Source organism: Ictalurus furcatus, chromosome 7 (assembly GCF_023375685.1).
Source record: "Ictalurus furcatus strain D&B chromosome 7, Billie_1.0, whole genome shotgun sequence".
Taxonomy (NCBI): Eukaryota; Metazoa; Chordata; class Actinopteri; order Siluriformes; family Ictaluridae; genus Ictalurus; species Ictalurus furcatus.
Window position 1 is genome coordinate 8,204,076 of NC_071261.1, and position 15,537 is coordinate 8,219,612.

At 41.5% G+C, this 15,537-nt stretch overlaps 1 protein-coding gene across 1 annotated transcript in view; it reads right to left on the bottom strand.

Moving 5' to 3' along the window:
• The window catches only part of myom1a (myomesin 1a (skelemin)), a 30,689-nt gene that overhangs the window by 12,894 nt on the left and 2,258 nt on the right, over positions 1 to 15,537 (bottom strand). The window contains exons 3-20 of the mRNA XM_053628163.1: positions 13,076 to 13,126; positions 12,917 to 12,967; positions 12,651 to 12,779; positions 12,188 to 12,365; positions 11,169 to 11,326; positions 10,304 to 10,396; positions 10,053 to 10,141; positions 8,875 to 8,907; positions 8,560 to 8,721; positions 8,292 to 8,453; positions 7,543 to 7,684; positions 6,835 to 7,034; positions 6,684 to 6,740; positions 6,379 to 6,503; positions 4,520 to 4,703; positions 3,395 to 3,569; positions 3,178 to 3,299; positions 876 to 1,072 (exon numbers count right to left, since the gene is read on the bottom strand). Coding sequence (XP_053484138.1) covers positions 876 to 1,072; positions 3,178 to 3,299; positions 3,395 to 3,569; positions 4,520 to 4,703; positions 6,379 to 6,503; positions 6,684 to 6,740; positions 6,835 to 7,034; positions 7,543 to 7,684; positions 8,292 to 8,453; positions 8,560 to 8,721; positions 8,875 to 8,907; positions 10,053 to 10,141; positions 10,304 to 10,396; positions 11,169 to 11,326; positions 12,188 to 12,365; positions 12,651 to 12,779; positions 12,917 to 12,967; positions 13,076 to 13,126 — 2,308 coding nt within the window. The remainder of the gene's footprint in view (positions 1 to 875; positions 1,073 to 3,177; positions 3,300 to 3,394; positions 3,570 to 4,519; positions 4,704 to 6,378; positions 6,504 to 6,683; positions 6,741 to 6,834; positions 7,035 to 7,542; positions 7,685 to 8,291; positions 8,454 to 8,559; positions 8,722 to 8,874; positions 8,908 to 10,052; positions 10,142 to 10,303; positions 10,397 to 11,168; positions 11,327 to 12,187; positions 12,366 to 12,650; positions 12,780 to 12,916; positions 12,968 to 13,075; positions 13,127 to 15,537) is intronic.

The following is a 15,537-nucleotide window of genomic DNA, read 5'->3' on the forward strand; positions in this document are numbered from 1 at the left end:
CCCTATTCTACTCGGCAAGTGAAAAGATCTCGAATATAGTCAAAAGCATCTTGTATTTCTTATCCTAAGATTACAACAGACCAAATACAAGATCCTTAAACCTATTTCTAGACATTATTACTCATTTCGCGCTCGTAGTTTTCTTATTCTATCGGCAGATAATTTGCTTCTTACAAGAACCAAATGCTTAAAATGAGCACAAATGGCTCGAAATAAGCTTAAGAATGTTCTACTGAATTTCTTGTGATCTTACAAGAAGAAATCCTAGATGAGTTTGACTATGTTCAAGGTATTTCCACATGCTGACATAAAAGCAGAGACATTCACATGGTATAAATGAGTCGGTGGAGAGCATCATTGGCAAATATTATACTTATTATTATTATACTACTAAGTTAATTCATTAAAAATGCATTGCATTCGTTATGTAAAATGTTATTTAATATTGATATTATTCATCTGGCAACGTAGTTAATGCGTTTCCTCGGTACAGATCTATTCCATAGGCAAATCTGTAGGACCCCCTGCAGGCCAACAAAGACACACACACACACACACCAACAACAATCTGGCCTCGTCACAGAATGAGTCTTGCAGCAGTAATGTACTTAATCTGTTCTACAGCGACGTATGAGGCGGAGAGATCCCAACAGCACCCGAACCTGGAAAACTCAACCCTAAATAGAATGTAAACGCTGATTAACAGCCACGTGCTTGTATTGTAACTCTACTGCTGCTGAAGGGGTGGAATCCACACCCCTACTGCTCAGGTCTCAACAAAAGAGAAGTGTGTGCTGATTGAATGCTGTTTTTACACTTTTATACAGGAGTGCTCATTGTCATGTATTAATCCCTAGGGAAATCGAGCAGGTTACCTTATAGGTGGTTCCAGTGGCAGCCTTGGTGTTGATCTCGTGCCACTTGCTTACGACACTGCCCTTAACGGTCCTGTAATCCAGGTAGTAGCCCCTGATATCGACTCCTCCGGTTTTAGCAGGAGCCTGCCAGTTCAACACCATGTAGTCACGAAAACGCTCCACCAAAGTGAGAGCAGATGGAGGAGCAGGCACCTCTGCACAGAGAACGGCTCAGGTTAATCCTTTACTCCGAATTAACTGAATCAAGCGTCCCTTTTAGATAAATATCCCACGTGGACGCTGTCTTGAGGCTTTGTTATTCAATATGTGAAAGTGTGTCCTTGAAGTAGGTGAAACCAAAATGATGCTGTTACTCCTAAACAATACATTATACGGAAGGTAAAATCAGTACATTATTAGACAGTTGGCACTAGTCATAACGCCCGCCGTGAACGTGTTCAGCTGTGATACATCATCACTAGAACTTTCGAACACTGCTTCGGGCAGGTAACTAGTATTAAAGTCCAAGCTGAAAGTTACGTTCTTAAAGTGTACTGGTAATACCTAACGACACCTCTTGAAATTGGAACGTTACGTGCAGATAATATATCATGAGAATCTCTGTTTAAAAAAAAAAAAAAACAAAAAAAAAAAAATCCAGATTAAAAGTTAATAGGAGAGAACACGTTCCGAGAATGCATTCGGTACAAAATCAGCTCTCCTGTCAAGCAGTCACACGTATCATGCTTCTACTCACTGTGCTCTCCACCCCGCCGTGACTCCGGGACGGATCTGGACCCTCTTCCTCATGTTCTACACACCGCATGCCCTGAAGTCATTTACGAAACACAGCAGGAGACACACAGCACGGACATTGCAGAGTGACGCAGGGTCACACTCTCCGAGAATCTCACGCACTCGACACTCTGAATTCAAGGCAGGTTAGTAGTAAAAACACACATGGAAACGACATGGCTGCTTTGATCATATCAGGGCTCGGATGAGGTTAGCGGTGAACGACACGGTCAGACGTGATTCGAGAGCATTACACATGCAGCACTGTCTCCATGCAGCAAGTCCACATCACAGTGAGAACAGCATCATTTGGCTGCGTCCAAATACGTCTTCAAAAGGGCACCGCGAGCTTAACTAGTTATTCTGCACTGACAGGGGTTCTACATGGTCTTGTGATAAATGGGGAGATGAAAAGTGCAGAGATGGAGGAAACCAAAGCTCAAAGACAGGCCGTGTTGCATCATGAACAGGTAAAGTGTGTAAACAGTCAAAACCAAAACGGCAGTCGGGACAAACGTACGAATGAAAGTCCGTTAATTCCGGCGACCCGTTGCTTTCATTCGTACACTGATAGTACGAGTCCACTTGCAACTTCGACGTACCTCAAACGATTTATTTTAATGGACAGCGCTGCTATACACCGATCAGCCAAAACGTTAAGACTACTGACGGGTGAAGCGAATAAGCATAATGACTTTATATTTATTTGATCATCTTGTTACAGTGGCTGCTGTCAATTGCTGGGATATGTTACGCAGCAAGTGAACAGACAGTTCATGAAGTTGGTGTGGATCTTAACGACTTTGACAAGGGCCAAATTGTGACGGCGAGACGACCGGGTCAGAGCATGTCCAAAATGCCAGTGGTTAGTACCTACCAAAAGTGGTCCAAGGAAGGATAACCTGCGAAACGGCAACAGGGTCACCTCTTCATGGCGACGGGATTTTTTAAAGGCAGTGGCGTATTTCGGCAGGATAATACGCCGTGACACATGGCAAAAAGTGTTCAGGAATGGATTTGAGGATCATGACAAAGAACTCAAGGTGTTGACTCGGCCTGCAAATTCGCCAGATCTCGGACAAACAAGTCCGATCCATAGAGGCCCCACCCCGCAACATACAGGACTTAAAGGATGTGCTGTTGACGTCTTGGTGCCAGACACCACAGCACACCTTCAGAGGTCTTGTAGAGTCCATGCCTCGACGGGTCAGAGCTGTTTTGGCAGCACAAGCGGAACCGGCCCGATATCAAGCAGGTGGTTTTAATGTTATGGCTGATCTGTGTATTCCGAAGCTGAATTTTATGCAAATGAGTGCAGCCGCCATGTTGTGTCTAACCGATCAGACCAGGGCTTAACAAAGGGAAAGCCTTTTGATTCACCATAACCGACTCCAAGTTCACGTCACAGAAACGGCGAACAGAAAGAACGTGCGCGACGGCGAAATGCGCAAGTGGACACCTACGTTAACCTTTAAAGTCGTGTTTTCTCTTCCTTTACGGTTCCTTAGACTAAGATGGGACTCACCGAGGGCTGCTTTTACAAGGCAGGATTCGGACTCGCTGGAATAAGTGCTGTAGCCAGCAGCGTTCACGGCCTTCACTCTGAAAACACAGCTGTCTCCCGTGTTCAGCCCGTGACACACAAACCTACACATCAAAAAGTTCCAACACGGATCAACTCAAAGAATCAGATTAGTTTCATAGATTCAATTGGAGTAAATATGCGAGAAGAGCAGCTCTACCTGGTGTCTCTGACTGGCTTGTTGTTGCATGGCACCCACACATTGCTGCCCACGACGCTGACTTCCACGTAGTAGCGCACAAGCTCTACGGCCTCTTTAGAAGCCTTCCAGGTCACCACAACGGAGGAGGCTGTGTTCCTGATGGGCACAACAGGCCCTGGTGCCGAGGGCAGGTCTGAAAGAGTCGGACTGGACAGTGAGGACAGATGGAGACGAGCCAAACGACGTTTGGGTCCAAAAGTCTACCGAAAAGTCCGCCATCCTAGTCCACTATCAATAATCAATGCTTTTATTAAACAAAAACAAATACCTCAAACACAACTACATAATTAAGAAATCAGTTTCGTACAATAATAAATAATCAGATCATACTAATTAAGACACTATTAGATGAGAGACAACAGCAATTAGCACACTAATTATAAGCATCATATGCATGTTATAACTGGAATGACGTATAAGCTGTCAATCATTTACAAATACAAATAAAGCAAATGGGGGCTGGACAAGATATTTAGCTATTTAGATGTATTCAAATTCTATTTAAGGGTTTAAAATAACATCGATATGACAAGCATCGACCGACGAAAATTCTTGTATTAGCTTTTGATTACTGATTAAATAAAAACAATCATGTTAGCGAACGCTGACTTTTGGATCAGTAGAAACGGCACTGTTTTTCGGACAAGACGTTAAACCGAGGCCCTGACTCTCTGTGGTCGTTAAAAAAATCCCAGGACACTTTATCGTAAAAGAGTAGGGGTATAATAAACCCGGTGTCCTGGCGAAATTTCCCCATTGGCCCCGTAATAATCTCCATCTCTGAATTGGCTACACCACTCTCTCCTCTCCATTAATAGCTGGTGTGTGTTGGGCGTTCTGGCGCACTATGGCTGCCATCGCATCTTCCAGGTGGATGCTATACACTAGTGGTGGTTGAGGAAACCCCCCCCACACACACACACAATGTAAAGCGCGCTGAGTGCCTAGAAAAGCGCTATATAAATGTAACTGTTGCAAACATATACAGCGAGACCATAAATAAATAAATAAATAAAATGTGGATATCAGCACACAGGGTTGTACCATCTGGCTCATGACATTAAGGTTGAATCCCTCTCTTACCCAGTCTGTCCCCGACAGTCGTGGCTACGGTTTCCTCAGACGGCTCGCTAACGCCTGCGGAGTTGCAGGAACGCACGCGGAAGGTGTAGGATTTGCCCTCGGCCAAGTCAAAAAGGGCAAAGCGAGGGGACTTCGCAGGCATCCCAGTGTTCACCCTCTGCCAGGTGTCTGTGCCAACCATACACTGCGGACGAACAAACAGTACATCCGGTCTCAGCGTTAGAACTGGGTCAAGGTTGTGTTGCACCTATGAAGTTAAAGCTCACAGCAGAAGAGTCACAAAGCAGTTACTACTGGAAGTTTCTGGCAGTGTTTTTCTCGTCAGTGTGAATTACTCACTTCGGAGAGTTTCGAGGGACGTCATACAACGTAGGTAAAAAGATACCGAGGGAAACGGTTTTGAAAGATAACTGAAACCAATGTTAGATCTTTCCCATGTTAGCTAGCTGGCTTTGTTTGGGGATTAAAAGGCTGTGAATTTTTTTCTTTATTGTTTAAGCTTTTGATGTTTTGTTAAAAATACATTCACAAAAATTTCAAGCACAACACCGGTTTATCAAAATATATATCTTTGTATATATATATATATATATATATATATATATATATATATATATATATATATATATATAGGTGTGCCACAATTATTGGCACCCCTATGAATTCATTTGAGAAAAATATATTCGAAGTATATTCCCATTGATATTTAAAAAAAATTTTAGTACACCTGGGTGACTAGGAACAGGAAATTGTTCAACCATGACTTCCTGTTTCACAGGGGTATAAATATGAGGTAACACATAGGCCAAGTTCCCTTAGTCATTCATAACAATGGGTAAGACCAAGGAATATAGCTGTGATGTGCGGAAAAAGGTTGTTGAGCTTCACACAATGGGAAGTGGATATAAGGAAATAGCACAAGCATTGAAAATGCGCATTTCACCATCAGGGCAATAATTACGAAGTTCCAGTCAACTGGAAATGTTCTGAATCAACCCGGAATTGGACGTGTGTCTATATCGTCTCAACACGCTGTGAAGAGGATGGTTCGAGTGGCCAAAAAATCTCCCGTGGTGTATGTCGTTGCTAAGCAACCATGAGCTGCGCTCTCCATGACGACGAGGAAGTTTAAGCACGGGATGGATTTACAGCACCGCAGATCCCTTGCAGTAGCCCTGCTACTAGATTTATTTATGGAGAAGAGGAAAATAACCGTCATGTTTGGGTGCACCCCTTCCTTCAAGTATGTAGAAAACATGGAGAATTTCACCAACTAATCCAAGAGCTCAGTCTGAATAATAGGCGCTTGACAGATCGTACAACTCTGATCAGCTGCTCCTCCTCGGCTGAGCTTTCAATGTTGTTTATGGAAAGGGTGAAGCTGATTGCTTGGTTCTTTGTCACATGACCTGCGGTACGCTTTGCGGCATTCTGAAAAATTGGGATTTGTTCATCTCGGAAAAACGTGCGCATCTCACTCTCTATAGGAGCGCGCTTGCTGCGCGTCTACATTTAGAACCAAGACCGTTGCAACCATTTGACGTCACTACCCAGAATGCATTTCGATGTAAACAGCGATGGCGGCCTACGAGTGCAAGGGTTTTTTAAAATTTTTTTTATTTAAAACTGACACCTAGAATGTTTTTGTACAGCGGATTTATATAGCGGATGTCAGCGTTAATCTAATAAGCCATACAAGTCTTCACAGTAGGGGTTCCCTTTAATAGATATCGAATGAAAACCTGACTGCCTCTGTCGGAAATCTTAAAATGGACCGTGGTTGGATCTTCCAGCAGGACGATGATCCGAAACGCACATCGAAATCAACACAAAAATGTTTGGGGTTTTTTTTTGCTCACCTTCTCCACATAATACATAACTCCTTCATGTCCTCTCTGAACAGGAGGCTTCCAGCTGAGCACCACATAGCTCTTAGTAGCCTCAGTCACAGCCAGATCAGTAGGAGACCCAGGGATTACACCAACTGAGAGAGAGAGAGAGAGAGACCAGAAGAGAGAGAGAGAAGGTGGGGGAGGAGTAATGTTTTTAATAACCCTGTCGAGATTGCTTCTGTGTGTACTGTAGATCTCTCAGACTCCAACAAATGCAAGAAAGTAAACGTCTATAATATACACATATTACAAGTGATTCGATTAGATCTTACCTGTGGGATCTTCCTCAGTGAATTTGATCATACCGGTCCATGGAGCGGAAACACCAGCTAATAGAACAATAATAAGAAAGGAAGACAGTGTCGTACATCAGCGTATATAGCACTGAACAGAAAAACAATACAGTACAGAAACATCTCTCACCTCTCAGACGGGCTCGGTCAGATGGATCCATGGCAACCACAGGGTCAGAGACACGAGAAGGGTGACTCACCCCGGCAATGTTCAAAGCGCTAACCCGGAAAATGTAAGTGCGCCCCTCTATGAGCCCGGTGACTGGAAAACGGGCATATTTTACTGGCGTGTCGTTACACTGGATCCAGTGCTGAGTGCCAACTTCACACCTGCAAACGGATCATTTTCTACATTTACGTATTCAATTATATCGCGTTAAAGGCATATTATCAAAAGGTCACATTTGATATTTGATAAAACCCTGCCTCCAAATTTCACCCTGTCGACGTTCGACTCTTTTCATCTGAAAAATTATTTAATCTGTTATACTTTAAACGATGGATTTTTATTTAAATAAATAAATAAATAAATTTTAGCAAGCATAACGGTTTTATCAAAGAAACACCGTTTAAACAAAAATCAGCTCCTGCACATTAAAAATGTCTTCATTTGCGTTCCGCAGATGAACGAAAGCCTCATGGGTTTGGAACGTACAAAAGATAACATTCAATCTGGTGTTTATTTTTCCGACAGAACGTTCCCACAACACAACGTTTCCTCCATGAAAGAAGTCGTGTTCCCCCACCTCTTCCTACTCCTAATCTCTGGGCAAGTGTGTACTTCGGCAACCTCCGAGTCTGACTCATTTCACGTAGATGGACTTGCACACGCACTGACCTGTCTATAAAGTAGCCCAGGATGGAGCTGCTGCCCTCAACCGCAGGCTGTTTCCAGGTCACCACGACATAATCCTTATTAGCATCATGACACCTCACATCCAGAGGGGCAACGGGGACCCCTTCAACCTCCACGTCAGCGTCTGACACACAAACACACACACATTCCCTACTTAGTTCCTTGGTGTCTTATTATTACGGCACTGTACGTGAACATACGAAAAGCTCCTGTAACGGCCAGTCTAAGAGTCACGCATTTATAATATTAATATAAACTTCATGATCACTGAAGCACAAGAAAGCTCTTGGATCTAAACATCGAAATACAAATGGACGGATTAAGACTGGCATGCTCTTGTACTGGCATCCTTTGGTGACTTCAGCCTGATATAGAAGCAGCATTGCCTAGGAGAAACCTAATACATGGAGCGGCCTGCTGCTTAAAGACACAGTGCAAATAAAAAAGAGGCAAGAGACGTCCCATAGAACTAATGCCCACTTCATAATTTATCGAAATCTAATACATTTCAGTTGATAATTCTTTTTCAACTTTGGGGTGGGGTCCTTTGACAACTCTACTTTAAGAAACACATAGTGACATATCGAAATAAAATATTTAAATAAGACTATTGTAGGTTGAAACCATTCCCTCTATTCGACTTCACACCTGCATGTGGATAAAGCACCTTTAAGGCACAACTGGAGCCCTATAAGGTGTTGCGGTTAATACCGAGTCGCGCTAAACCTCACCTCGGACAAACACAAAGGCGGAGTGAGAGTCGAAGCCCGACTTGGTGTTGACGCGCAGAGTGTAAAATCCTTCGTCCTCTTTGTTGAGGTGGATGAGAGTGAGTGTGGCTCGCTGGCCACTCCAGTGCATCTGCACCCATTGAGATGGTTCCAGAACCACACCTAGTTCAAGAAATACATTCAAATGATTTGACTGATAATAATGGAACCGTTTTCACGGGGTGACCTACGGACAATTAATATGCTCTTAAGCCGAGTGCCTACCCACCGTTCCTGTACCAGAGCACCTCAGGCTGATAGCGTTTCACAGTGGGATAGACGATGACAGTGCAGCCCAAACTCATGGTCTCTCCTTCACGGCCGAAGGCCACTCCGAACTTATCGATAACGGTGGTCCTGAAGGTGACGCCATGTTCGGGACTGAAACCATCTTAGCATAGGAAGACAGCCAAGAATTAGCCCTTTAAAGCGGAAGACGTTTGGTGTGTGTGTGTGTGTTTAGTTTAAGAACTAAATACCATGTTCCAGTAACTCTAACGACTCATTCACAATTTGCATAAAAGTTGAAAATCTAGAAACTTACGGGGTCTTTCAGTCGCTTCTCCGTCTTTAAATCCTTTAAAAGACAAGAGCAAACAGACATCAGTTCTGCAATGGACAAATCTAATCACTCAAACTCAGTGGAATATGCTGGACTTTAATCATTTCCTGTTTTAAGGCCTCGTTCTCTCCACTCAGCTCTACAGCTTCTATCAGCTTTAATATAAAGAATATAACCAAGACCTCCGTCGTCTTTCATTTTTACTACAATAATCGCAACTGGGAATACAGAAGAGAACAATCAGATAAATAAATATGCACAGCACTTTTTTTTTTTTTTTTATTAAACACTGTATTTCCGCCTTAAGGTTAATTATTCTGTAAAGGGACTCGAGTGACCTCTGAAATCAGGGCACTAAGGTCTAAAATAGAGTCTGAGAAGGTGTCAGCTGGCTGTTCTGCTCAGAATATACTTCACTCAAATGCCTGCCTGCTTCACACAAACTCCATTTAGAACGTTGGAGTAACAAAAAAAAAAAAAACCTAATTGGTTACACTATGGGAAATAATGCACTAGTATATGGACATGATCCTCCATACAGTACATTCACAGCTCTCTGAAAATACAACCAAGTGTATAATCAAGGTGGAATTCATGAATAAGATACATCTAAATATCATGTGCAATTTTTAAGCATTGTGGTGCTAATTCATTCATTAATCTTCAACCTGGTCAGGGTCATGGCGGATCCAGAGATTATCCCAGGGTAAGAAGACCCCCTGCATGGGATGCCAGATCATTTCAAGACCCTGCGCACGTATTTTATTTATTCACACCGAGGGGTGAATCCTCTACAGTCCCCAGTCCACCTTCCAGTATGGTTTTGGCTGTGGGAGGATAATATTAACACGTTCTTTTCCTAATATAAACGGTTAATGATTGTGGTCCTTTATGTTAGCTTAGTTCTCTGAAGATTAATGCACATTTACTGAGGAATATGATCTGACGAAACTAGATTAGAACATAACATACAAAATACGATACAGCGTTGTTCACCGAAACACATTCATGTCACCATGCCCTATCACCATCATGTAGGTCGGTCACGATAATAACACAGAGCATTCGATTTTCCTGAGGTGCTCGTCTCGTCTTTGTTTCGGGGACAGCTGCAATAAAACCATATATAACCTAATATTCAAGATGACGTGTGCACCTACTTTTAATGATGACCGACGCGAAGGCAGAGCTCTCGCCTTTCACGTTGAGGGCCGAGATGCGATATTCGGCCGTGTCATCGAATTCGCAGCTGTAATGCGTCGATAAGAACATATCACTCAGAGCAAACACGTCCATACGATTACTCAAAACGCATATAGTCATTCCACACCCAAGTCGAAAAACATCGTCAGAGGTTTATACACATGCAACACAGAGAACATTTCAGCACCAGTTCCGTCCAAATTCTTACTTTTTAATCTCCAGAGAGTGCATGTTGTAATTGCTTTCGGTAGTGTACTTCTCAGCGTGAGCCTTTGCATCGATGAGCAAGTTATTTTTGTACCTGATCACAGAGGACGTAAACCAGACAGCAAAGAAATATGTTGAAAAACATAGTTAGTCACTCTCATTCAGTCGTTCAGTTCTAGTCTGTGAATCTGTTGCGTGTGTTCATCCTCAGCACAAAAAAATATATCTCAGCAAGTAAAAATTTCTTGAATATTGGCTAGAAACTAACACACACTGCTCTTCATTGCGTTTTTTTTTTTTTTTTAATGGAATATTGCTACTCGTTTTAAGCTTAAAATGGTCTTATTCTATTCGAAATTCTATCTAATTCGATGTTTTTTGCTTTTTTCAAGTGTTTCATTGTAGAAAGAAGCAAATTGATCTACCAACAAAATAAGACAACTCTGAAAGCTTGAAATTAGTCATATATATATATATATATATATATATATATATATATATATATATATATATATATATATATATATATATATAATAAATCTCACAATATTAGATAATATTTCCTTTACCCAAGGTTCTTCACTTACTATCATTTTTTTGCAGTGCTTTTGTTATGTTTGGGTAAAGACAGGCCATTTAAAATATTAGTAAAATATTTTAACTTGAAGTTCTTGGCTCAATTTCCGTATGAAACATTAATAATTTTTTTTTTTTTAACTATTAAAAAAATGATTATAGTCATATCCCTATCTCATGTTGTGTTTATGTCCATTAATGTTGTATACACAGCTATTAAATCAATAGTTAGGCCACAAGCACAAAGAAACCATCATGGTAAATGGTAAAGACGGAACATAAGGCCTCACCAGGCCACGCGGGGTTTGGGCCAGCCAGCCACAGTGCAGTGCAGTGTCACACTCTTGCCTTCCCACACAGTCTGACCACGCGGTTTCACAATGAATTCGGGAGGATGAGTCAGGCTGTCCGTGTTCAGCTTCCTCTGGAACTCGTGCTTTTCTTGAATCTGTAATGGTGTAAACAGGATTATGGGTCATCTCTACTAAATTTATAAAATGTACCAATACACTGCAAGTAAATCGCAAACATAGTGCTAGAGTAGAGATATGAAGAGTTGGAAACGTTTGGTTTTTCTAGAAATTACAGCAGTTGGAATGATTTGCATACGGGATGACTCTACGAACTGAATTTGAAATGAGCTGGTTACAATTTAGATGTGTATGCATGTGGCAGCCTGGTGAAACTCCTCGCATGGTGAAATTCTGACGTTTTATACCGTACGTATTTCCGAAAACTACAGGCCTGGACTGAAATGTGCTAGTATAATACTATCTGGTTACGCACAAAGTGAAAAAAAACGAGAAAGTTTTACTTTTATGACTGTAGCGCAGGAGGATTGTGGACATTTTGACAGCTGGTATTTGATTTCTAACTGAATTAATGAGGCGAATCAGTCGCTCCAGGATTTTGCGATCGTAGAAATGGACGCAGAAATCAAGGAATCGCCAATAATATTCGGAGGAGCTCGAGATTATTCAAAATGAACACAGATTTTTCGCAGATTTGGGCAAAGATGCGTCATGTGACGTCATCACAACACGCATTCAGGCAAAGCCCGCTTCGATTCAAGTGTCTCAAACGTGAGTACGACTAAAAGGTCTGTCTCATTTACCAACGACCATCACTGCATAAGAATTTCGTGCGAACTGCAATTTCGCCAAATCGAGTAGCTTTTTGTTTCCACAAAAAAAAAAAAACACCGCAAATTGCATCGCAAACTTGGAAAAATTTGGCCACAGCAATATCCGATGGGTTTTCAGGCGACAATACATTTTCAATACAGGATGTGATCATGCTGTCAGCTGACCTTCTTGCTAAGGGACAGTCTTTCTGCAGACTCCCTCATAGTCGTGCTGCGGCTCTTCTTCACCAGTTTCAGCTGGTACTCAGCGTCTCTGGAGAAGAGGTTCTTCATGACCACATAGCCCAGGCCTTCCTCCTTCAGCTCCTCCTGGCTCTCCATCAGATCCTGTGTGGCTAAATAACTGACCAAAGAGATGGAATAGCTTATAGGTGGCCCATACAAGCTCAAATAGCTTCACTTTAACAGTCTGCACTGTTTATTAAATATTTTGTGAACAAATAAGGGATCATAAAACTACCGTTAAGTATCGAATTATCCTTCATAAAAGATACCGTGAACCTGGTGGTGACCTGGTAGCTTTACAAATATCAACCCTTCTGGTAAAACACATTGTTTAAGAAATTTGGTACATTCCAGCCCGTATTCTGTGTTTGGAATAGGAAGGAAAAGTAGGAAAGCCAGCCACCTGCTTCTACAAACAGGAACCACGTATCCAACGACACTCTCCTCTTTGTCCAGTGCCAGGCAGGCGCACTTGTGTTCTCTGGCGTAGGAAGTCTTTTTTTCCTCTTGCTTCTTACTTGAAGACTTCACCCTAACGAACAATCCAGCAGCAGTCACACCATAAACAGTGGAGAGAGAAAAAAAACAAGGGCGGTGTTATTTACTATGAAAAGTAATATTCCTGCGCTTGCTTTGATCAAAGAACAGCATAATGTCCCAGTTACGAACCTGGAAGTGGAGCTCAGTTTCTTTTCCTGCTTCTTACCAGAAGTCTGCACCCTAAGCAGTCACACAACAAGCAGTTGGGGGTACAAGGGCGGTGGTATTTACCATCAAAGTATTATTCTTGCCCTTGTTTTGATTAAGAAATCCATAATGTCTTATTACCTGGAGATGGAGCTCAGTTTCTTCTCCTGTTTCTTACTTGAAGTCTCCAGCCTAAAGAAGAACCAAGAGCAATCATGCCACAAACCCACGGTGGGGTCAAGCGGCGGAATAAAAACAAAAACAGCAGCGTTTCAATAATAAAAAAAAATTCTTTTCAAAAACACAGTAATGTCACAGTTCCTGCGGTTTTGATGGGATGAAAATGTTAATATGTTACTTCTTGATGATCTTGTTTAGTGTGTTAATGAAAGCTGAAAATGTGATTAGACACTGACCTATAGTTATACAAGAGCAAAAAAACTGTGAACGTGTCGGGGGGGAAAATTCAAGCAGAACTAAAAAAAAAAAAAAAAAATACTTTAAACTATGTGATGCACAGGGACAAAATCGTCATCTGATGCCTCACTGGACTATTTTAACTTTAAAACGTGAAAAAAACAGTACATTCTGTACACCGCTATAGCCGTATCCTACTGTCATTAAGACTAACCATTCAAATTGCAGGATGCAAAAACTGCTGTTGGGCCTGATTTATCTTTTAGTAAAGTTTAATCCCACCAGATTATTAGTGGTGATGCTGTTGATAAAAAACAACCACCTACAAATTACTGTGTGCGCACAGGACAGCTGAGCTACATTTAGTGACACCCATAAAACTCCATTAATACAGTGTTAAATCTTCCAGTAATGCAGCTCGGCCACTGCAGCTCTTCGGCTACCATATGCTAGATTTTTTGTTTTGGATTGCTTTCTTTCGAGTCATTAATAAAATATCATCAAACGTACACTAAATATGCGCATGCAATGGAAACAAATAAACTATTTCACCTTGACAATGCAATCCTTATAGAAAAGAGTGCCTTTTACACGATTTGAAGGTTCACATCAGTGCGTCTCCTTACGTAAAGGTACACAAAGTCGGCAGCGCTCGTATGATACGAACGTTTTGGGGGGGGGGGGGATTTTCTTTTTTTGGGGGGGGGGGATATCTGGATTTTCATGAATGCCACAAGTACAAATAAAGAAATAAATGTACATATATTTTGTTTGTATCCAGCTTGTTAAATGAGGTCACTGTCCTTTTTGCACAAGTTTAATCCAAGGCTTTACATGGTCATTGTCTCATTCAACAAATATCTCCAATAATCCGAACATTTCCACATTTACTGAATTTTTTTTTTCCCCCTCTCGAAATTTCACAGACAACTCTAAACAATCAGAGCATTTTCTATTAAAGAGACTGTTGCTACTCATTTAAACTCTCAGGATTTAAAACAAAAACATTTCGAAAGATTGTTCAGTTTTCTTCCTTAAGCACTTCAGACATGTTCCAGACATGAAGCGTTGCTGTTTAAAGAATAAACGGCCATCTGAAGCGGACGGCAGCAAGAGATAAACCTGGAGGCATGTAAACAGTCCTGTCACATATTTCCACCTGCCAGCGGTATTATGGGCTTCCTGTTGTTGACATGCTTGACAAACAGGACCTGTGGTGCACAAAGCTCTTCTATCTGGGGAGATTCATTCTTCATCCCTTGCAGTGTCATAATTTATCCCTGGACTACAATGGCTTTTCAGCATTAACCATATTATTGAGAAGGATCACATCAAATCATATTGTATTTTTCATCTCAGCATCGCTTCATCTGCGATAAAACCCTGCAACTGCAGGTTTTATCACAGCAAGGGATGGGATTTATATGGAGAAGGTTGATGTAATCTTGTAACGAAGACAAAACGACCTAAAGTATGCACATAAAAAGTAAACGTGCGCTTATATAAAATAATAATCATCATTTAAAAAAAAAAAAAAAAAAAAGCCAGGTTTGATATAGAAAGAAAATGCACTACTTCTACTTCTATCGTCCACATCCAATCAAACAGCGTCTGAATGATTGATCATTGTAAGTGGAGAACACTTTAAAAAGCCAAGGCAATAATATCACTTTGCAGCATAAGGCATCCGAGCGTCCTGCTCAGTATTGCACGTTTCCAGAATTCAACTGGGAAAGTGGCTTTACAGTTGCAGTACAGTAACAGGGATCTTGAGACTCTACATTTCCCTGTCTCATGAGCCACAAATAGCCCTGAGACACATTAATAACCTTGGCTTTGTAACAGCAGAGAGGCTCAATTTCCTCCTCTAGCTGGGTCATGGAGAATCACGATCAGCATGTAGAACATAATCGAATTATTTACAGAAGAAAGCCATTTGGGAGACAATTTTAACCAAAGCTACTAACAAGTGACGAATGACAAAATCCAATTATATAACTCTTAAGAGAGTCTGATTTGACAGTGGAATAGTCTCAACGTTTTGCTAATAATACTGTTGTTGGACGTTCAGCCAGTGATGCATGTAACTACGCTATAATATAGCCATAAGAGCACCGGTTTCCCGGCATACGTTAACGTTTCATTGCCGAACGTACGCTCAGGAAACGATGCACAACAAAAATAAA